Source organism: Trachemys scripta, chromosome 2 (genome assembly GCF_013100865.1).
Source record: "Trachemys scripta elegans isolate TJP31775 chromosome 2, CAS_Tse_1.0, whole genome shotgun sequence".
NCBI lineage: Eukaryota > Metazoa > Chordata > Testudines > Emydidae > Trachemys > Trachemys scripta.
Window position 1 is genome coordinate 175,956,516 of NC_048299.1, and position 24,257 is coordinate 175,980,772.

The 24,257-nt window shown below is 40.2% G+C and overlaps 1 protein-coding gene across 4 annotated transcripts in view; it reads left to right on the forward strand.

Annotated features, from left to right (window-relative positions):
- Positions 1-24,257, forward strand: part of RANBP9 (RAN binding protein 9) — a 68,479-nt gene that overhangs the window by 15,804 nt on the left and 28,418 nt on the right. For all 4 annotated transcript variants that reach the window (XM_034762373.1, XM_034762375.1, XM_034762374.1 and 1 more), the window contains 3 exons: positions 17,668-17,720; positions 21,355-21,522; positions 24,039-24,061. In XM_034762373.1, the coding sequence (XP_034618264.1) occupies positions 17,668-17,720; positions 21,355-21,522; positions 24,039-24,061 (244 nt within the window). The remainder of the gene's footprint in view (positions 1-17,667; positions 17,721-21,354; positions 21,523-24,038; positions 24,062-24,257) is intronic.

The following is a 24,257-nucleotide window of genomic DNA, read 5'->3' on the forward strand; positions in this document are numbered from 1 at the left end:
GAGAGATCACTAACAACACCACCAGCTGCAACTTTCTGATCTCTCACATCCCTTTGGATGCCACCTTGGTCTGTTATGTCAAAATTGGGAACACACAATTTCCAAACCCCATCTGTCAGATATTCTCTCCAATGGGTATGCTATTCATTTAACCCCCTCTCCCCGCCCCTCCTCATACACCCTTCTCACAAGAGACTGTTAAGATAGGAAATAGGCATAGACCAAATCCTACCTCCTAGGAGCCATAGAACCTGTTCCTGTACATCTTTGAGGTAGGTCAGTCCTCGCCCACAGACAACCCGCCAACCTTAAGCATATTCTCACCAGCTACCATGCACTGCACCATAACAACTCTAACTCAGGAACCAACCCATGCAACAAACCTCGATGCCAACTCTGCCCACATATCTACACCATCAACACCATCACAGGCCCTAACCAGATCAGCTACAACATCACTGGCTCATTCACCTGCACGTCCGCCAATGTTATATATGCCATCATGTGCCAGCAATGCCCCTCTGCTATGTACATTGGCCAAACTGAACAGTCACTACGCTAGAGGATAAATGGACACAAGTCAGATATCAGGAATGGCAATATACAAAAACCTGTAGGAGAACACTTCAACCTCCCTGGCCACACTGTAGCAGATGTAAAGGTAGCCATCTTACAGCAAAAAAACTTTAGGACCAGACTCCAAAGAGAAACTGCTTAGCTCCAGTTCATTTGCAAATTTGACACCATCAGATCAAGATTAAACAAAGACTGTGAATGGCTTTCCAACTACAGAAGCAGTTTCTCCTCCCTTGGCGTTCACACCTCAACTGCTAGCAGAACATCTCACCCTCCCTGATTGAACTAACCTCGTTATCTCCATACTGATTTATACCTGCCTCTGGAGATTTCCATTACTTGCATCTGAAGAAGTGAGGTTCTTACCCACGAAAGCTTATGCTCCCAATACTTCTGTTAGTCTTAAAGGTGCCACAGGACCCTCTGTTGCTTTTTACAGATTCAGACTAACACAGCTACCCCTCTGATCTTTGAGGCAAAGGTTTTTATTCCCAATATTCCCTGATCCCCAAGAAACAGGGGGTTTGGAGACTTATACTGGATCTCAGAGCATTGAACAAATTTGTGAAGGCTCGAAAATTCAAGATGGTCACATTAGCAGCGATTGTTCCATCTCTGGAACAGGGAAATTTGATCTCCGCCCTCGACCTCCAGGATGCCTATTTCCACATATCGATTCTGCCATCCCACAGATGATTACTCTGGTTTCCCCTAAGTCAGGACCATTACTAGTACAGAATACTTCCCTTCGGCCTCTCATTGGCTTGCAGAGTATTCTTCAAAGTTCTCTCCATAGTAACGGTTCACCTATGCACCTTGGGGGTCATGATCTACCCATACTTGGATGACTGTCTCCTCAGGGACCCACTCCTTCGATGATGCCCTATGGGCCACTCACGGGAGTATGGAAATAGTCACAAAGCTAGGGCTACAAATCAATGTCCAAAAGTCAACCTTAACTCCAGTACAGTGTTCAGAGTTTATAGGGGCCAATCTCTACTCCCTGCAAGCGCTCCTTCTGCAACACAAATTTCACAGTCTGTCCACACTCATAAGTTCAGGCCAGTCCATAGACATCAGCCAGGCATTGCCTCCAGCTTCTGGGGCACATGGCGGCTGGCACTTTTTTAGTATCTCATGCCAGACTATACATGAGGGGTATTGAGACATGGTTCATATTGGTTCACGGACCAAACAAAGACAGGTTAGACAAACCTCTCTTGATGCCCTCCAGGATCAAAGACTCCCTGGATGGGTGGAAAGACCCAGCAAATGTTTGCACAGGGGTCTTGTTTGCACACCCCACACCCTTGACATTGTCTCACTATGGATGCGTCCCTTGTAGGTTGGGGAGCACATCTCAACAACCTCATGACTCAAGGCAAGTGGTAGTCTATGGAGAGGATTCTCAACATCAACCTGCTTGAACTCGGAGCAATTGGGAACACTTTTGCTCTCTTTCTTCCACTGGTCAGAGTATGCACATGAAGATCATGACAGATGACATAGCGTGCATGTACTACATAAAGCATTGGGGGCGCCAGATCATCCTCCTTATGCACAGTAGCACTAAAGCTATAGAACTGGTGCATTCACTACAGTGTTCTAATATCAGCAGCCTACTTACTGGGAGATGCAGAATATAATAGCAGACAGTCTCAGGTGCAAGTTGTCACATGACCATGAGTGGGAAGTGAACCCAGCAGTACTCCAAAGCATATTCTATCAATGGGGGATACCAACAATAGATTTGTTCGCTACTTACCTGAACAGGACATGCTCACACTATTGCTCCGGGGCTTGCCTCGAACAGCACTCATTAGGGGATATACTTCTTTTCCATGGGACAAGGACCTTTTATGTCTTTCCCCATTCCCTTTGCTGTTGAAAGTCCTGTTAAACATAAAAAGGGAAAAAAACAAACATCATGCTGATTGCTCCCATCTGGCCGAGACCGATGTGGTACCCATACCTGTCACAGCTTGCGACATGTCCACAGATCCCTATTCTACCCACACATTACCTTCTCTCACAGAACAAGGGACACATTCTCCATCCCAACCTGTGGATGTTTCGGCTCAAGGCTTGGCTCGTTCATGGTTCCAACGTGGCTCTTTCTCCGAGGAGATGAAGGAAACGCTACTATACAGTAGAAAATCGGCTACCTGTCAAACTTACCTGAAAAAGTGGACTAGGTTTCAGGTTTGGTGGAATTCCAGACAGATTACCTCAGAATCTTCTACTCTCCCCAGGGTGTTGGACTACATGCTGGATCTCAAGAGGTCAGGGCTGTTCCTCGGTTTGCTCAAAGTACACATGGCAGCCATAGTGACTTTCCATTAACAAGTAGAGGGTTACTCAGTTTTCTCACACCCAACCACAAAGAGATTCCTCAAGGGCACAGTGAACCTCTTATTTCTGGTAGTCATACCTCAGCAAGGAGAATAGAGAAAATAGTGGCACTAAGGGCATATTCTCTGTCCCCCCCCCCTCCCCCCCCACTTACAGTGTTCTTTAAAGACAAGGTTACTCTTAGGTCATACCCAAAGTTCATCCCCAAGGTGACCTCGTCTTTTCACATAAAACAGATGATTCACTCCCTGACTTTTTACCCTAAGCCTCACCATGATAACAGGGAGGCTATACTGCATATGCTAGACATTAGGAGAGCCCTGGCCTTTTACCTGGATAGGACGAAGGCCTTTAGGAAATCTGAGCTTTTCCTTTCTTTTGTGGAAAGGTCTAAAGGCACAGTGATATTGGCCCAGACACATTCTAGATGGGTCTTGAACTGTATTAAACATTGCTATCATGTTCGCAATGTGGTACCCCCATCTGGAATCTGCACACACTGCACAAGATCAGTTTCCTCCTCTGTCGCCTTCCTCAAGAATGTTCCTGTCTTGGAAATCTGCAGGGCAGCAACCTGGGCATCTGCGTATACCTTTGCAGAACACTGTGCGATTACTGGAGGCTCTGCTTCCAATGCTGTGTTTGGCTCTGCACCATTATCATCCATAACAGACTCTACTCAAAACCCCAACTTCCCATGGGGGATTCTGCTTGGGAGTCACCTAGAGTGGAACACCCATAGGATCATTACTCAAAGAAGAGAGTTACTCACCTTGTGCAGTAACGAGGTTTTTCGAGATGTCCCCGTATGGGTGCTCCACAACCCTTCCTCCTCCCATCTATTTCAGAGTTCGCAATAGGGACTCTGCAGCAGAGAAGGAACTGAGGGTGGTTTGTCCAACCAGTGCTAGTTAGCTTCGAGGCAGAGCATGAAGTGAGGGGAGAGCACATGTGTGGGCCGGACTCTGCTACCAAAGATATCTGATCAGAAGTGCAGGAACGCAGACACCCCTACAGTGGAGCACCCACAGTGGGGACACATCTTGAAGAACCATCATTACTGCAGAAGGTGAGTAACTCTCTCTTTCTGTATTTTAGCCTCAGGTCCTAGCTCATTTTCACTGGCATTGCCTATGTTAGACATCCAGTTGCTATTAATCTTTTTGGTGAAAACTGAAACAAAAAAGTCATTTAGCACTTCTGCCATTTTCACGTTTTCTGTTATTGTCTTCCCCCTCATTGAGTAATGGGCTTACCCTGTCCTGGGTTTTCCTCGTGCTTCTAATGTATTTGTAGAATGGTTTCTTGTTACCACTGATGTAGTCTGACCTCATATATCACAAGCCACTAGACATCACTCAGGTACCTCTGTATGAAACCAGAAAACATCAGAGTGTCTGAATTCGTAGGAGACTTTACTGAGTGCCACAGGCAGAGAACAGGAGAGATTAAGGTGCCAGTGCGGCCCCTCCAATAGCAGGGAATTGATTAGATGGGAGATGTCCATATGGTCCCAGCTGGTGAACCACACCTCGTTGCAGAGGAAGGAGAAAACCCCCCAAGATCCCAGCCTATCTGACCTGGGGAAAAATTCCTTGCCAGCCGCAGCTCTGGTGAATTACTGTGACCCTGCGCATGTGAGCAAAACACAAGCCAGGCATCTGGAAAGAGGATTCTCTGTACCATCCTAGAACACTGGTCCACCTTGTCTTGTGTCCTGTCTCCAGCTGTGGTCCCTGATGCTTAATTGGAAGGCAAAACCAAACCCTTCCTTCTCCCCAGGAATACATCAAGTCAATTGTGCATGGTGGGAGGGGGAGAAACCTCCCTGAGTTGTTCAGGCAACTGTCTGAAGCCCTGAGGCATAAGATTTGATTATCATTCTCTTTATGCAGAGCCGCAAGTGTTAAGAACATCTTGAGGGCAATGCAGGCAATCCAGTTCTCCCCTGAACCCGTGAAGGAAGGGGATGATTGGGGGTGGAGATCTTATAGTCACAGATTCCAAGGCTAGAGGGGATCACCAAGGCCAGACATCCCACTTCCTACCCTCCCTCTCGAAGCTGTAGAATTCCCCCAGAAGCTGGATTAATCACTTACTCTGGGTTTATTAATAAACAAAAGTGATTTTTATTAAGTATAAAAAGTAGGATTTAAGTGGTTTCAAGTAATTAACAGAACAAAGTAAGTTACCAAACAAAATAAAGCAAAAACACACAAGTCTAAGCCTAATATGTTAAGAAACTGATTACAGGTAAAATCTCACCCTCAGATGTTCAATAAGCTTCTTTCACAGACTAGACTCCTTCCTAGTCTGGGCCCAACCCTTTTCCCCGGTACAGTCCTTGTTAGTTCCAGCAGACATCTTAGGTGGAAAGCAGGGGTGTTCTCATGACTGGCAGCCCCCTTTGTTCTGTTCCACCCCCTTTTTATAGCTTTGGCACAAGACAGGAATCTTTTGTGTCTCTGGATCCCCACCCCCTCCTCCTAAATGGAAAAGCACCAGGTTTAAGATGGATTCCAGTATCAGGTGACATGTTCACATGTCCTCTGAGACCCCAGCCCCCATTCTTCCAGGGCTCGCCCGCAAGTACCCAGGAAGGTTTGCAAGTAAACAGGGCCATTTACACGTAATTGATTCTGAAGCACCGTTAATGGCTTCCACTTAATATGTTTACATCAGTAATACAAGTTTATATCTTCTTCTCTTAGCTCCAGACAGAAATAATACATGCAAACAAGTGGGATGAACACACTCAGTAGACTAAAAGTTTTGTAATGATACCTTACAAGAGACCTTTTGCATAAAGTATATTCCAGTTATATCACGTTCACACTCATAAGCATATTTCCATAAAACAGTATGGAGTGCCAACTTCACACCAAGTATAAAAAGGCCTCACTGTTTTTGCAAGTTGGACTTTGAAGTACAATAACTTAAGCCTTGTCTACAGTGCTATTGTAGCCAACTGTATAGCTGAGTTTGTGCAAATCCCTAACGTAGACATGATTTATATTGGTGCCGCTTTACCCCATTTTTGAAAGGGGATAAACTGCACTCATAAAAACATACTGCATCAGAGCAAACAGTGCCTGTACTAAGGGTTTACACTAGACATCAGTGAAGCTGTTCCATATTCCCAGTATAAACAAGGGTTTAGACAACTTTCAGATCACAGCTCTTCTCTGACTCTGACTCTAATCAGTAATCTGGTTTTTGGCAGTGCACTGAAATATACATCGTGTACATATAGAAGTGAAAAAAAGAGGAGCTACTAGTCTAAACTAGCAAATTCTGTGAAAACACAAATTTGAATTTTCACATGCATGAATGCAGTCTGAAAACTGTGCTCTTTTAATTTGTAGCCTTTTGGTGTGACCTGCCCTTCAGTTTCTCATATTTTTATATACAAACTTTTTTCTGTGATCCCAAACCAGCTTTTTCTTTAGCATTTGACATGTATGTCTGTTTGTTAAATGTTTGTCCTGATCGGATACTTACTGTGCACAACACAAGGGAAGTCTAACTCCTGTTTTTGTTTGACTCTTTGTTTTTACTACAGTATTTCAGTCCAGGAATTTTATGCAGAATTTTCAAACTTGTTTTTGGTGGGTTGAGGTATTTATTCAAACAGCAGAACTGTCAATTTTTTTTGGAAATAGGCTTTTGTTGTCATAGTGTATGAAGATTTTTTTGTTGTTTACTATTTGAATGTGAAAACAGTATTAATAGCAGTGTATTTGGAGAGAGCAGAATCAGGTGCATGAGAAGTCTGATTTTAGTGCATTGATTTACATTATTGCCATCGTAACCTAAAATCCAAGATGATGGTTCTGTGAAAGAGCAGCAAACTGCTATGCTTCGATTTTTTTATGTTTAGACTGTACCTAAATTTCAGTTTCCTGCTGAGTGTATTTGATTGGTGACTTGGAGGTGAGGAAGAGAATGGAACCGTACAAAGGTAAAAGGGTTTTTCGAAGATTGCATTTGTGTATAATTTGATTAGGGATATGAGAAGTTGAAGAAATGGAGCTGTTTTATTAGCAAAATATTTTTTAGTAAGGAGTGAAAAAATTGTTAACCTAAAAGAAAGCCAGTCCCAAAAGAGTTGTACTCTTCTGGTTTTTGGTCTCCCTGTTTTTTTTTTTTTTTTTTTTTTTTTGAGAATTTAAATTTTGCTCCTTCTAATAAGGTCCAGTCATATGAGACTAGTCCCTGTGCACTAGACTAAAATACACAACTGGCAAATATTCTCTGTTTGGCAGGGGTCCTATTTGTATGCATTTTTTTTCCTGTGTATTGTTCAACTGGTATAACTTGCATCCTTGCAGAGAATATCCACTGGAGAAAAATGGTGTGACTGACCTTAGAAAGCCAGAAGAAACCTCTGAAGACCGAATCAATGTATTAAAATCTTCTGAGGACAAATACCATGGAAGAAAAAAAGTCATTATTACAGTGGACTGTAATCTCATTTTCCTCTACCACTAGTTATAGAACTGTGTGTGAATGGACTAGTCTTTTACTTTCAAAAACGGCTTCTTAGGAAATTTCTTGGAAAAAGAAATCTGCATTCAGTTTGGGTTGAATGAATGACTAGGCCTCCTGCATATTTTGAAGCAATTTATAGGGAAGGAAACATAAAACAGTTCATTATATTGAGTCATGGGTTGTCTTGACAATAGAGCTCTTGCATTAATTTTCTCAGAATTTTAATGCATGTTGTAAAGATGGATTTTAGTTTCCTGACCTCTTAACAATCAGGCATCAATGAAGACCGACGGTAGAATACTGTAGGGCATTTGAGATTTCTTAATATCCTTACAAGTGATTCAATGCAAAAACCTCTTAAAATTTTATACTATGTAATCTAAATCATCATACAGAGGGGGGAGTTAAACCCCCCCCCCCCCCCCCCCAAATCTGTACCTTTTTACTGGTAGGATTTCTAATAAAACAAATCCTCTTCTTAACTGCACTCACTGTATAACTGATTTTTCCGGAAAGTTAAACCTTCCTTTTTATTAGTTGTTGGCACTGTTTTCCATATTGCCATATTTGATAACTTTAAAATAGGAAGAAATATAACTTAGATAGTACTTGACCTCAGTTGCGTTTGGTCCCATACAGATGTTTTGGTAACTTGGGTTTTATTACTGTCTGGTGTTAAGCTGCTTTCCTTATATCTATAGAACTTATGTGAGGACAGGATCCAGATATTAGCTTAGTCACTTATTTTCATCATCACCAAAACAACTTGGATTTCAAGGCACGATGGAGTAACTTCCTCCAGGTACATCTGTAATATCTGTTGGCACAAAAGAAAGATTGAGCAAAAAAAGCTAGGGATTTTGATTTTTCTAATATTATAGCTTCCTAATGAAATATGTGGTGTTTTTAGTAAAAATGTTCATTGGTGAGCTTTACCACAGAGAGAGATTTGCTTTGTCGTTGTTTAAATTTGTCCTTAAACAGAATGGCATTTATTACCAAAAGTAAGGAATCTTTTATATATAGAGTAATGTATACAGCAATAACTTCATCACTGATACCAACAAGCTTTCTAGTAAAGCAGTGATTTGCTAACAAGATTTGATACGTACTCCATATTCCTTTTAGAAATGTGAGAGTATACAGAATGTTGTTAGATCTGAATTTTGATAGTTACTCTTTTGTCTTCCACACTGAGATAACTATCCAACATGATGGTGCAAGATTTTGGTGCACAGCTTCAATTAAGTATAATGGGATTTGCATAGTCATGAATGGTTATCCCTGTTCTTTCTCTCAACAGTCTCTAATTCTTCATATCAATGATTTTTTTCCTTGTTCTCTTCTTAACCTCATATTCTTAATAGTTCTGCTTAATCTGTATTTAATCAGACATAAAGATAGAAACTTAAGCTCCAGCAATAATATGAATGCAGTTCTTAAATGAAAAAACAACAAAAAAAAAATAGCTACTATAAGATTACTTTCTCTCCTTTTCACATTGCAGTGAAATCCAGTCAGGGCATTTCTACACTTAACTTGGTGTGGGTTTATTTATGTTAAGTGATTTGCAACGAATGGTTGCAAGATCTGGTTGTATGCAACATTTTGTTATCCCTTGATCAAGTTAATGTTGCCTTATACATTTGCAGCAACATAGCACTGTTGCAATGAGCATACAGAATTCTGGACAGACATCCCATGGTGTTGCTCAGCCACTCTTCAGTAGGCATTGTGAGACTTTTTTTTACTGTGGATTGTGGGATTTTTAGGCTATGGAATTGAGACTTGGTATCAAACTGAATCATTCCTATGATTTCTCCTGTTTCATTTCATCCTTGTTCTTGCTTTGAAAATGGTGGTGGCTCACAAATGCTGTCAGGCGGCACCAAGGAAACTTTGACCAATGCTGTGATCCTCATAGTGATGAATATAAATAGGTTGCTAGAGGATGTCAACTGTTATGTCTGAGTTCAGAACCAGGGATATAAAGGCATCACCTGAGGAGGAGTAGGCTGACGTTCAGACCCTTCTAGATCTCTTCCTCAAATGATTCTTCTCAGTGAAGCACTACTTTTTTATCTTGGAAAACTAGCAGTGATTGCAGGGACCAACGTAGTGCTGAAGACCTTGGATGATCAGCAATGGGGGCAGAACTTCAGGATGCCTAAAGCAACTTTCCTAGAGATCTGTGCAGAGTTTGCCCCAGAGTTGCAGTGGCAGAACACCTGCATGAGAACTTTCTTTTGGGTGGAGAAGTTTGTGGCTGTCACCATCTGGAAGCTTGTTAACCAGTTGGGTTGGTAAATCGACTGTCAGGGCTATTGTCATTGAGGTGTGTACTGCTATCCAAGAATTGCTTTCCCCTCAGAGTCAGAAAGCTGTGCAATGCACAGAAGGTTATTAATGGGTTTACAAGCTTGAGCTTCCCCAGTTGTATTGGGGCTGTTGATGAGATGCAGCATATGCTTATTCTTTGTCCCACCCTGCCCTTCCCCCCACCTGGCCTTGGAGTTCATCAATGAAAGGGATATTTCTCACTGGTGCAGTATGGCCTGGTTGATTACCATGGAAGGTTTCCCAATATTAACATGGGCTGGTCTGGAAAGGTCCATGATGCCAGAATCTGTAAAATATTTGTTTTCTGTATTATAAACAGGAACTATTTTTCCTGTGGTCTTTCTGGATATTGATGGCATTGCTGTTCCTCCAATCATTCTGGGAAACCCAGCTCACTGTCTGCTTCCTGCATTGATGAAACCTTTTACTTGACACTTGGAACTTGTTAACGGTGACCAGAGTAATTGCAGAATGACAGTGGAATGTACATTTAGGAGACTGAAAGGTACATGGGGCGGGGGGCCCATCAGCCTCCAGCCTAGATGTATCCGCTTCTTATAATGGGTGTGTTGTACATCCTGGCTGAGGGCAAAGGAGAGAGTCTTGTGGATGGATGGGAGGAAGAAATTGGGGAAACTTTCTGAATATTTTGAACCGCTGGAGAGTGGGGCTCTGTTACATGCTGCAGCTACTCAGGGAAACGGTGTTAGGGATGAATTGTGCTCTTGCTTTGAGTCTAGGGACAATTGTGAACAATATAATCTCCAAGGAGCATAGCTTCTATCTTACTTATTTGGCTGCCTTAGTATGAAATATTAGTGTGTTTTAGGAGAGAATATGGGTTACGTTAGTAGGAAGCCTATGGTGAGCTTACTATGAAATGAACAGCCCGTAACATGGACTATATGGCTGTTGTAGGAAATAGGAACCTACCTTTGTAGGAAATATGCTGTTACCATAGTATGAAATGTATGAGTATTTTAAAACAGAACATGTTGATAATTTCATATACACTGTACAAACGCGAATGTTTAATAAATAACAGTACGTTATAAACTTGGCATTTAAAGAAGTGTACACCTTATTTGGAACATTAAACAAAAACAAAGTTTTTAAAACTAAAGTGAGCATACATTTTTGCTGTAAAGGTCATAAATATATGTATGTAGGGCCTTACACTGTGCTCTGCATCTTGGGGAGTGGCATGGTGGCAGAATGGCATCTCCCTAGTTTGTGATGGAGTTAAAGGTAAATCACAAAGCCAGCATTTTCTTTATTTTGTGGCACAGAATGCCTTAAAAGACCTGTTTCTGGGCGAGGTTGCACGGAATGATCTGTTCCACAATTCAGATGTTTTTGGAGATAAAGGGCTGCTGGGGATGTGCAGGTTGTGACATAGGCACAGGATGTGGCTTAGTCCTTGAACACAGGTGCCTTAGTCTGCTGGAGGATTGTCTTTCCAACATGTCCAGCACTTGTCTGTGAAGTTTTAGCCATTTTTCTGTCCTTCTCCCTCTTCTTTGTCATGCTTCAGGAACCCTTCCCTCCATACATATTTCTGTCCCTCTCTTTGATGTGTTCAAGAGCTCTTTGAGTGCCCTCTCTTGAACACCTGTTTATCCTATATAGGACAGGCATTTGTTTTATGATAGCACCCATGTCCTTGGTCGCTCCAAAGTCTCAGTAGCTATGGGGGAAAAACAAGTTGTTCCAGCTGTAGTATTCATGCCAACAGTGATAAAATGTTGGCTTTCCCCCCGCGCTACCCCTTTCCCCCCGATGTTGGAATTGCACTTCCTTCGGCTTTTTTGAGTTTTGCTTGGACATGGTAAGACACTTTCAAATTAATGCCCATTTTGAGTAGGATCATTAGCCCTGTGGTATGAAGGCGGCACCAGGGCATTAGTTGTTCCACACCTAGGAGGATAATAAATGAAAGGTGCAGACTGGCATGCTGCTGGCAGATGGCAGAGTGGGGGCGTGGGAAGCATCAGTCAGCCTAGTTAGTTGACTTTACACTTTTGTAGGCTGTGCTTACTATGGAGCAGCAGTTTTCAACCTGGAGTCTGAGGCTCCCTGGGGGGTTGTGAGCAGATTTCAGGGAGTCCGCCAAGCAGGGCCAGCGTTAGACTCACTGGGGTCCAGGGCAGAAAGCCAAAGCCCCGTGGCCCCAAGCCCCCGTCACCTGGGGCTGTAACCTGAGCAGCTTACCTTCACTGGGCCCTGTGTGGCATGGGGACCCAGGCAATTGTCCTGCTTGCTACCCCCTAATGCTGGCCCTGGCTTTGATATGCAGAAAAACAGTTGTAGTAGTACAGGTGGGCCATGGAATTTTTATAACATGTTGGGGGGGGACTCAGAAAGAAAAAGGTGCGGGATGTTACGCTCAAGTGTGTCCACAAGAATCAGAGGATATTTTTCAGAAAAGCAATGGGCAAACCAGGAAAATATGCCATGCTACTGTGTGCCAGAATCGTGATCCCAGAGTAGGTCTAGCAGTGGAAGAGATCCACAAGCTATCTGGGCAGTGCTCCGAGATTGCCATGTAATCTCGGTGCTAAATTGGAGTATTACCTTTGTCTTAAACTTTCTTTTGTAACACCCGAAGATTAGCATAAAGTGTACTGCAAAATAAATAGAATTCTGCAGTAATGCCAGAGCGGGTGAATTTCATAAAGTACCTTAAAATCTTTCTTTTTCAGATGTCGGTATAGCATGCTCTGGTCAGTCTACCTCATAATAACTTGCATTGCCTCAAAGCTGAGGGCATTAATGAAACCAAGGTGAAGAAACTTTTTTGTGGGGCGGGGGAAGCGGCTCTTTCTCTTCTGTATGTAGTGGGTTAAATTCTTATAGTGCTTTTCGTTGTTTAATTTTTGCACCATGCCTTGTCTGAGTTACCTCATAATGACTCATATTAGCTCAAAGAGGAGAGGGCATTAATAAAACTGAGCATTAATAAGTGAGTCAGTTGCTTTCCCCCCCTGTATTTCCTGCTACAATAAAAAGTGCTTTCTTTTTAAAACTTTTTGTTAACTCCCATGGTGCTGCCATCTTGGGTACAGGGGCATACTTAGATAGGGGAGGGATAGACAACAGACACAATGGTAAGGTTTGTGGGACAGGAGACCGCAAGATAGTGGTGTCTGAGTTAGCAAGGATGGGGGAAGATGGCCGAGTTTATACATTCTTTGCCATGGCCGCCATTTTGACCAAGAGGGGCGGGGGTGTAAAAGCTCAGGTGTCACTGTGATTGTAGACAAATATTATGGTAGCCTCATGGTACTCAGAAGTAAGTTGCTCAAAACCCCTTTCCCATAAACTTATATAAAAATATACAATACTTGAAGTGTTCCCCTCCACAGTTTGTTTGTTTGTTTGGTTGGTTTTTTTTTTTGGTTTAAGGCCCAGACACTCTCACTGACCCACCTTCTTCCTCAGTCTACTCATATCAGTAGCAAAACGGGGGCTGGATTTTGGGCAGGGGAAGAGGCAAGGAGGGAACTGCAATCTTTAAAATATATATATATATATCTTTGAGCTGTAGCTATGTTCTCATTCTCACCATGTAGTTTAGTCGTATTGGTCTACAGATTGAGTCATGCCGCTTCCTGTTGTGTTCTCACCATCCTTACTTGGACTGTTATACCATGACATGCCCTGAGTGGGGGAGGGGTAACTGTCCCTAGCTTTCTTCGTGACTGCCTCCGAAACTGAGCCCCACTTTATGCCAGTGCTTCCAGTAAGTGTGGCAGTAATTGCCCCGGACAGCAGCCTAGAGTCCCACTCTGTACCTTGATCCTGGCCTGCCATGGCCTTTTGCTTCATTGTCCTTTTGTGCTGGGCCCCTTCTTAAATCCATATATTTGCCCTTAATTTTACTCCCGTTCCAAAACTATAGAAATTCTTGATATGTGAACCTTAGGGGTGCGGGATCTAACTGTGCAACTCATCTAATGAGTGTTTCTTGTACAAACAATTAATTACTCTGGGCAAAAATTTGTACATTTTAAAAATCTTTCAGTTCATAAAACACTTAATCCATAGCTCTAGGTGCTGGATAACAAGTAAAAATACAAAAGCTTTATTATTTCAACTAATTTACATGCGGTATTTTAGTACGCAAAGAGGAAATCAGTGTAGAAGTTGTGATTTGCAGTAACTAAAAGTGAGAACCAAAGTGTGCTGACTTTTTTTTCTCAGTTTCACAGATGCATTGATCCGTGTTGAGGTTAACTGTTTTTTGTCAATATTTGATTTCAGATACTTGTGACTGACTTCTAGCTCATCCTTTCCTTTTCCAGATTTCTACAACAATATAGATTAATTGAAATACTGTCTAGTTTCCATAAAGACACTATGCTGAAATCATTTAGCTTTCTTAGCAGTATTAAGTGACTCACATGATATCTACAGTAACAGTACTATTAGTGGGGAGGGGTAGTTAGTGTGCCACTTTCTTCACCACATGAAACAACTGTCTACAGATGTATTAAATGACATGTCTCAAAAGGACTAATATCCATAGAGCCACCATTTAAAAGTGATATGAGGTGGAAAGAAGGGGGCAGAACACTTTTTATCTTCACAGGCAGGAGCATCTTCTGCTCCTTCTTAAGATTAAATGGAAGTTCTGACCAACATATTGCATGCATTCTCATCTTTCAGTGTACTTGATCTCTGTCTTTGATCCTGCCGTTTGACATAGTCTTAGTACTGTTCCTTTATAAAATACTGATATGAAAATTTGACTACCAGGCTGAAAAATTGTTTCTGGTGTAATTTGGTTAATTTTAAACTTTGGACGTTTTCTTGTAGTTAGACTTCATAAAGAATCTGTCTAAATGTATGCCGATTAAATTGGTATCCTTTACACTTGCTTACAAACCCTCTTGTCAGTTGTATTTTGGACTGATTTATAATTTTCACATTGGAGTCCTTCATATATTGCGGATTATAGGCTGGCCTTGTAAATCTGATCACTTTACATATTTAATGGAAATCTAGGTTTTTCCATTTACATTATTTGGAATAGTTATGTTGACTGTCATGATCAGTGCCTCAGTAATGTAATTAAAAGTCCAACTCCTAACCCCTTTGTTTACTGACTGATGCTTCAGCTTCTTTGTATCAGAAACTATGGCATTCATCTTTGAAGTGCTGAGGTTCCATCATGGATTTGTCAGCACTTCAGGGGTGTGTATGGGATACATCAGGCATCACTGGAAGGAATGTTTTGCATGTAGCGGTACATGAGGCAGCAAGGAAGCAGCTAATTGTGGTGATCAGGAGATGTGACAGGAAACCCTGAATTCCCACAAGTAAGCATGTTACATCCAAGATGTACTGGTCACTTTCAGGCCATTTATCTCATGGCTGGTTAGTAGTTGTAGTTAAAATACCAAGTTAACTTCTACTCCATAATAGAAAATTTATTTGAAAATCAGATGTATACAAAGAGAAAAATGTTAAGAACAAGCTTATTAGCGTAGACTATTTTCAAATTGGCCTAGGGGATCTTTTTTGTTTAATACTGTGTGTTCATTAGCTACTGTGCCTTGATTGATTTATGTATGCAGTTTTGTAGTCGTGTTGGACCCAGGATATTAGAGAGACCAGATGGATGAGGTAATATCTTTTAATGGACCAACTCTGAGTACCTTCTGTGATGGGTTTGGTCACAGACCCCCTTGGAACTGTCACCTGATGTGCCAAGATTACCTCTGAGTCCATTTTCCCTGCCAGCTTGGGACTCCAGAACCTTGCCTTGTTGAGCCGGACATGTTAGCCTGCTGCAACACAGACCCAGGTCTGGTTCACGCTCCCAAAGCTGCAGACTTTAACCAAAAACTGTTCAGCAGGTCACCTATCTCCAGCACCCAGACACCCAGTTCCCAATGGGATCCAAACCCCAAATAAATCCGTTTTACTCTATATAAAACATATACAGGGTGTAAATTCATAAATTGTCCGCCCTCTATAACACTGATAGAGAGAGATACACAGCTGTTTGCTCCCCCAGGTATTAATTACTTACTCTGGGTTTACTAATAAGTAAAAGTGATTTTATTAAGTATAAAAAGAAATATTTAAGTGGTTCCAAGTAATAACAGACAGAACAAAGTAAGTTACCAAGCAAAATAAAACAAAACACGCAAGTCTAAGCCTAATACATTAAGAAACTGATTACAGTTAAATCTCACCCTCAAAGATGTTCCAATAAGCTTCTTTCACAGACTAGACGCCTTCCTATTCTGGGCCCAATCCTTTCTCCTGGTACAGTCCTTGTCATTTCCAGCAGACATCTTAGTGGAAACTAGGGGTTTTCTCATGACTGGAAGTTCCCTTTGTTCTGTTCCACCCCCTTTTATATCTTCGGCACAAGGCAAGAATCTTTTGTTTCTCTGGGTCCCCACCCCTCCTTCTAAATGGAAAAGTACCAGGTTTAAGATGGATTCCAGTACCAGGTGACATGGTCACATGTCACGGTGAGCCCCCCTCCATTCTTCCAGGGCTGGCCGGCACATATACAGGATGGCTTGCAGGTAAAATAAATCATTTAACAACCAATTGTCGTAGTCAAAGGGAGCCATCAAGATTCTAAACCACCATTAGTGGCCCACACTCTGCATAATTACAATAGGACCTCAGAGTTATACTTCATATTTCTAGCTTCAGATACAAGGATGATACATGCATACAAATAAGAGGAATATATTCAGTAGGTTATAACCTTTGTAGTGATACCTTACAAGAGACCTTTTGCATGAAGCATATTCCAGTTACGTCATATTACACTGATGAGCATATTTCCATAAAACATTATGGAGTGCAACGTCACACCTTCTCAGAGCTGAAGGAGAGCTCTGTGTAGCTCGAAAGCTGCTTTTTCTCTCACCAACGGAGGTTGATGTAATAACAGATATTACCTTTCCCACCTTGTCTCTTTGACTTATTATGTGAACTAACTTGAACTAGTCAAACTATTGGGGGGGAAGGGATAGCTCAGTGGTTTGAGCAATGGCCTGCTAAACCCAGGGTTGTGAGCTCAATCCTTGAGAGGGCCATTTAGGGATCTGGGGCAAAAAAAAATAGTTGGGGATTGGTCCTGCTTTGAGCAGGGGGTTGGACTAGATGACCTCCTGAGGTCCCTTCCAACTCTGATATTCTATGGTTCTCAAAACCACAATAAATTGAACAGTTTGCTTAGCCCAGTATCCTGTCTTCTGACAGTGGCCAATGCCAGGTGCCCCAGAGGGAATGAACAGAATAGGTAATCATAAACTGATCCATCCCCTGTTGCCAATTCCGAGCTTCTGGCAAAGACCATGATTAGGGTTATTAGGTTGACTTTAATAAATGTCTTCTGGAAATATACATTTGTTTTTAAATATGCATGCAGTCTAAGTGTATGTAAAGTAAAGTAATTTGGTAAAATAATTTGTTTTTGCATTTTCTCAAGGGGTTGGTGGACCCTCTAGGGGTTCATCTTTCTTTGGAATTGCCTTCTCTTCAGCAAAGCTTCTTTGATTCTCCCTCTTCATAGAAACAGTTACTGGCCTAGTGAACAAGGCCCTATTGTGAACTTTATGGCCTCCATTAGTACTTTTATATAAAAACTGAGATGTTTGCAGGAGAGGGAACTTGTTCCAAAATTATTCCTCCCTCAAGGACAAATACCTCATCCATGATTGACCAAATCAGCAAGTACATTGGGAATGTCTTTCCTGTTTTGATTGCACTGCCACTATTCCAGTTTGCACTGCCAGTGTCCTAAATGATCACTCAGCAATTTAACTAGCACTAGATTCATCGGGATAATGTTTATTAGAAATGTTTTTTGTATATTTTTGTTCATATATTGTAAAAGAAAGATAAGTTTTTGTTTTATTTTGATTTTTTTTACAGTTACATGGGAATTGGGCTTTCTGCTCAAGGTGTAAATATGAACAGACTACCAGGTACGTTTAATGTTTGTGTTTGATTTTAGAAACAATTAAACAATATAATTAACTTAATGGTTCTACAATATAGTAAGTAAATATATTTTGAAATATGTTTGATCCTAATGAACATCAACAGTGTGTTTAGCAGGGCATAATACAATATAAAGACCGTCCTTGATATTGTAGAGCTTACAGCCTAAAAAGTTAATTCTTAATCATGGTCACTGTACTTTGGCTCTCAGGGCATTTAAAATCAAGGGTGGATAAAAGCCAATAAAATTAAACCCTATTTTTTATTAAGATTTTTTGATTTACAGTAAATGCAGACTTATTTTTAATAATAAATCTATTTAAAATTCGCTTTGAAATTGGCAACCTATGTTAAAGTCTTCGCTTATTATAATCTATTAAAATGTTTTAAATGAAATAAAAAAATAGTCAACAATACATGTTTAGTGCTAAAGTTTTGAAGTCAAACTACTGAAGAGGTAGAAATCACTGGTTAAGGATCTGGAACCAGTAAGTTCAATTCACTATAAATTATGCTTAATTTGTTTAATAAATGAGTTAATTTTAAATAAAAAAATTTTCTTATATATCCAGAACATTTAAGGTAGTTTTATTTAATAAAAAAATTAAAATGCTATTTTTGTGCATTTTAGTTGAATTTGAATTTTAATCTGAATAGAGCTGAACACAAATCACAAGTAAAAAAAATCTAGTAAATAAGAAATCCATCATTCTTAATAAGTAAAAATTAGAATAAATGTAAGTTAAGCTATGTAACTGCATAAATAAATGTTTTAGATATAGTGTATCCTGCTAGTTAGTGAAGAAAGCACCAGATGTAGTGTAAAAGCTATATTAAGTTGGTGTGAGAAGGTGAGATTTACTTAGTGTTTTAATGGTTACTAACCTTGCTTTAGGAAAATAACTAACATACAAATGCAAAACACAATTAAAACTGATTATTTAAATCAGTGTTCCCTGTTTGCTGATTTAAATCATGATTAAAATAGCTTATTTTAAATCACTGACTTAATCAATCCAGCCTCTTAATATCCATCATACTTTTCCTATTTAAAACGCCACCAAGACACTTCAGCTACAGAACAAATACAAATCTGGGAAAGTAAGCAGTTGTGTGAAAGCCTGAATCACAGAATACTTCCTTGCTCAGCAAATTTGTAGTACATCATTTTCTAATAGCTAACAGAGATTTCCTGCTGTGATCAAAAGCATATCATTATTAAGAGTAGAGCAGGACATCTACTCTTGTCTCAACATTGATTCCTTATCTGTTTTAAGAATGTTAAGGAATGCACAGCATGGTGCCAACCGTAGGTGCTGGCTTCCAATTTTCCCTGGGAGTGCTCAAGCCCTGCTCAGCCCCAGGCCGTGTCCCCACTCCACCCCTTTCTGCCTCCTCCCCTGAGCACACCCCGTTCCCGCTTAGGGTGACCAGATGTCCCAGTTTTATAAGGACAGTCCCGATTTTTGGGTCTTTTTCTTATATAGGCTCCTATTACCCCCCTCCCCCTGATTTTTCACGTTTGCTGTCTGGTCACACTATTCCCGCTCCTCTCCCTCCCTCCCAGTGCCTCCTGCATGCCGCGGAACAGCTGATCCGCAGTGGGCCAGAGGCACTGGGAGGGAGGGGGAAGAGTTGATCGGCAGGGCAATCAAAGGTATTCCCCGCTAACTTTTTTCCATGGGTGTTCCAGCCCTGGAGCCACCCACGGAGTCAGCTCCTATAGTGCCAACACTCACATGCTTTGATCACACAAGTAGTCCATTGATTTTTCCGGATCAGGGCCTATATCTTAATACAAATACATGGAATATTGTTGTACATTGTGAAGCGTTAGTATATACTTTACCTAGCTTTTCAGAGGTTTTAAACTTCGCTATTTCAAATTGTATTGGCCTGACACCCCCTCCCCCTTTTTTTTTTGAACTGCTTGGTTTTTTTAATAAGAAAAATAGTAGTAGTCCTATGGCTGAGATTTTAAGTGTTCAGAGGCTAGCAAAACAACTTGATTCTGACAGTAAATCAAACTGATCCTGTTGTGTAATATATAACATTTATTGTCTATGCTGTTAAATGTGTCCTTATTATATGTGCATGCAAAGTATGGCTGTTGTGGGAACCGTAACTTTCCCGAATTGTAGTGTTTACACATTTCACCTAAAATGTTATGTTAAAGAAAAGCTTCAGTGTAATACAGTGAGATTCTGATCACTAAAATAGCTGCCCTTTGAGTAGGACTGGGAATGCAGCTCCCATTTTTTAATACATAAGAAATAGGAGACGTTAAAAATGCCTTTTTAAAAAGCTTGGTTAATTTTAACCAAATGTAAATAACGTTAAATTACCCTTATAGCATCTTTAGTCTCCAGTTTATCATGCATCCAAACAAGCTGCATTTTCAGTCTAAGCCTCCTGTCAAGAGTACAATAATGCCAGCATCCAATAAAAAAATAATAAAAAAAAAATCCTGCAAATTCAGGAGAGCAGTCCTGAAACTTTAGTTCTGTGACTCTTCCTTTGACAGTTACCGCTGGGTAATCTCCCACGAGTGGGGCTGTCGGCTAGTACTCAGGAAAATGAAGTTACTTCCAAGTAACTAGGTCTTCAGGCAGATTGTATATAGATCCACATTCCCCACTTCTTTGGAGTCCGTTAACTGCCGATTATGTGGAATGGAACTGGGTTGGAATTGGGGTTTGAGCTCCTTTATATACCCTGGCATCAGATGTTCAGATCTGTAAGGGAGCATACATGATGCCTACAAGATCACTCCTTTCCAGGGTTTTTTTTGTGTTTGTACTGAGGGAACATTATAGATGCTTCATACATAACTTTCCTTTTGAAAACAGAGGAAAGTGTGCAGTTGCGTGAAACTTATTTGTTCTCCAGCTTCTCCACATGCAGAATTAGGCCTTCTTGATTATCTAGTGTTAGTGACTTTTCCCCTGAGTTCACTTCTGGATTTGAAGTTTTCTAGGGCAGCAAGGCTAGTAGTACTACAGTCTGTGGGCTTGGCTATCATGTGGAGGTTGTGCTACTTGCTGCTGAACAACAATTAAGGATGTTCAAGAGTGGCCGTGACTTTCTCCAGACATGTCTGGGTCTTTAGACAGTCTGAATGTGACTGTGACATGTGCCTTCAAGTATGGCTGTTGTAAAATGTGGGAAATTAAGAGGAAACTTCATTATTTTATTAGGACATGCCAGACATGCAGGTAGCTTTAATATTCAGGCAGTGGATCTGGTCAGTTGTCAAATGTTGACAATTTTGAATCTCGGATCTTTTAAAAAGGGAGAGGGAATTGACAGTCTTTGCAACATTTTCCCTTTTTTTCTTGATTAGTCTATTTGGCACCTGTAAATAGAATTATATATTCAACCATTTTTTAAAGAAGTTGATATTCAAGTGAACCAGAGCATTTTAATGTTAGCAATTTGTATCTTATGTGTATTGGTAACGGTTATTTTACTGTTTTACAGGAATAACGGTGAGTGTAGTAATCAACCTTAATAAAAAACTGCTTGGATTGTAACAAGTTAACTTTTGCTATATACATTTATTTCTTTCCATTAATTTATAGTGGAAACAAGTGAATAAAACTTAATGCTTTGTTGTAGGTTGGGATAAACATTCATATGGTTACCATGGAGATGATGGACATTCATTTTGTTCCTCTGGAACTGGACAACCCTATGGCCCAACATTTACAACTGGGGATGTCATTGGTTGTTGTGTAAACCTTATCAACAATACCTGCTTCTACACAAAGAATGGACATAGTTTGGGTATGGAAAACAATCACTGCTAATGATAGCTGATGTCATCAAACCTAGTGCAGTTTTTTGTACATTCAAAATCTTAAAATTGTGTTATACTGCCTCTGACATTGGAGTCCAAGATTCATAAGCACCTTAAATATGGACCGATTTTTTTTTTAAATGGGTTTATACTGCAGGGCTTTAAACTAGCAGATAAGAAAAATGGAAAAACTTATTAATACAACATTAAAACCTTATACATGAATTTGGAGGGGTTTGCCCACACCATTTTCCCCAGGAGATCTGCATATATTTCAACTAAGATCTGGCATCTGAATTTTCTGAAGGTCTCTAGTCTTCAATTGTCGCAATTAAATTCAAGCTTATATGTTTGAGTTTGTAATTATATACTGTGTGTTACTGTTAGATGAAGTCTGCTAACAAATGTAATTACCCTTTGTCCCAGAGCATAGGAGAGTGCATTTCAAATATAGTGTGTTCCTTTATGGACATATTCATTTATCTCAACTGGAAGAGAGATGATCTCTCAGGTAATCAGTTCCCAAGCCATGTAGAGCTGGAACAAAGCCACAAGTTAGTTACATAAGCCATCCCAAATTTATGCCAGTTAACCCTTCACCGTATGTTTTAGCATCATGTCTCATTATACCACATTGTACAGAAACTTTGAGGATGAGCACAGCAGGGATGGGTGGTGTTAATTTTACATAAGTTACTGTCCAGCAGTTCAGATAGTCTGCACACAGTTCAATGATGAAAGATATTTTTCTTTCCTGATGTCTTGCATGTTTGTATTAGCAGTGGCTTAAGGAGAGGGTTGTGGCTTGGTGAATAGGTTTTGGAAGAGTGTTGAAATAGGGGCTAATGGAATAAGGCTTAGACAGTGTGAGAAAATGACAAAGGGGAAGAGTTAAGATGTCTCTTGTTGGTAGGAGTGGGACTGGGAAAGAAACTGGTTGTAGATTTAGGCAGGAGCTTAATACAGGCCTTGAAGGGAAGGTCAAAAAGCTTGTTTAGAGTGATGGAAAGCTGTTGGGAGGCTGCAAAAGTGGAGGGGTGGAGTAATAAGATCATGCAACACGCAAGAGATCATTTTGGAGAAATCGGAGGAGGTGACAGTCAAGAAGTCCAAAGAGGAGGAAGTTCCAGTAGTCAAGGCAAGGGAAGATTAGAACATGGACAGCAAGTTAGCCATATGGAAATGATCAATTTTGGATGTGATGAAAGAAGCAGAAGGATTTGGTTACAGTTTGCATGGGAGAAAGATGACGATAAGGAGTCAAGTGATCCCTATATTGAGGGCCTCAGTGATGAGGGATGAAGTTGTTAACGGTGGTGGAAAATGGGGTTGGGATTTAGGAGGAAAGATTAGAAGCTTTGTTTTTGCCATAGTACATTTGAGATGGTAGTGCTATATCAGATGGAGAAATAAAACAGAAGTAGATTTGAGTTGTCAGCATAGATGGACAACTAGTAACAAGGTTAAAAATAAAAATCTTCATCATGAGAAGGAAATTGTGATATACCATGTGGGTTTCAGATACAGAATTTCACTCCTTCAAAAGAATCTATTTGAAATTGGAATTTTTCTAAAATTTACCTAAAGCTCTGGGAACATATAAAGGTTAGATTTTTTTTTTTTCTAATCCCAGTAAATTACAAAATTGCTCTTCCGGTTTTATCATTTATCATCTTCTCATATTTTATATCTAGATACTAAAATACCTGGTTTAAGTTTATCAAACTCCAATAGAATACTTAGTTTGGATCAGAACTAATTAATTTTCAACAAAGCCTCTGGCAAACATGCTACTTCTCCTTTAATTTTTGCAAACAAGAAAAGTTCTATGCATTGGCAGTAGAAGAGACTTCTTTGCAGTAAACTTTCATCTCATTATTATAGTTGCATATGGCAGAACTTGTACATTGCCAGAATATCTTATGAAAATGCAATTGCTGCTTTTTTTCTGTAGCATTTAAGACAGTCAACTGTGGCCAAAATTTTTACACTTGATTGCTTAAAGATAGGAGTCTAAGTATAGATTTGACAGCCTATATAACATGGGTAAGAGAACATAGCTTTAATCTACCAAATTTCAAAATATTGGTCTGCATATTTCTGTATGGTAGTTTAAATGTTCATCATCTTTTGAACATATTTCTTTTCTATTTGCCAAATACTGACCTTTTGGTTCCTGTTACTTCTACACTAACTTGTGCAAAAGCATTATGGATGTCACATGCCTGTCATATTTACTTTTGAGGAAGGTCTGGGAAGTTTTTGGAAACCTGTAACAGATAATGATTAGAAAAACTAAATATTTAGCATCTAGGTATTCCCTATTAGATATTCCCTTCAACAATGATAAGATCTGACAAATTTAACGGACTACTTGAATGCTCTTGTATACTAAAAAAAAAAAAAAAAAGCGCCTCTAGGAAGTTACTTGCTCAACTTTTTCCAATACATGTTGAATACAAATATATGAAAAAGTATTTTAATGCATCTCTATTTATTGCAGGTATTGCTTTCACGGATCTACCGGTAAGATAAGTGGATTTTCAAAAAGAAAATAGAATTTTCTGCATACTATAAATAGCTGTTTCAAATGTACTGTGACTGTTCTTGTCTAGCTTATGCTTCTTGGAAATGTGCACTATGCCCTTTTTATATAATTTTATATCTGTCTGGTTTTGAGTTTGACAAATATCACTGAGGCAAAAACTTGACACTCCGTATC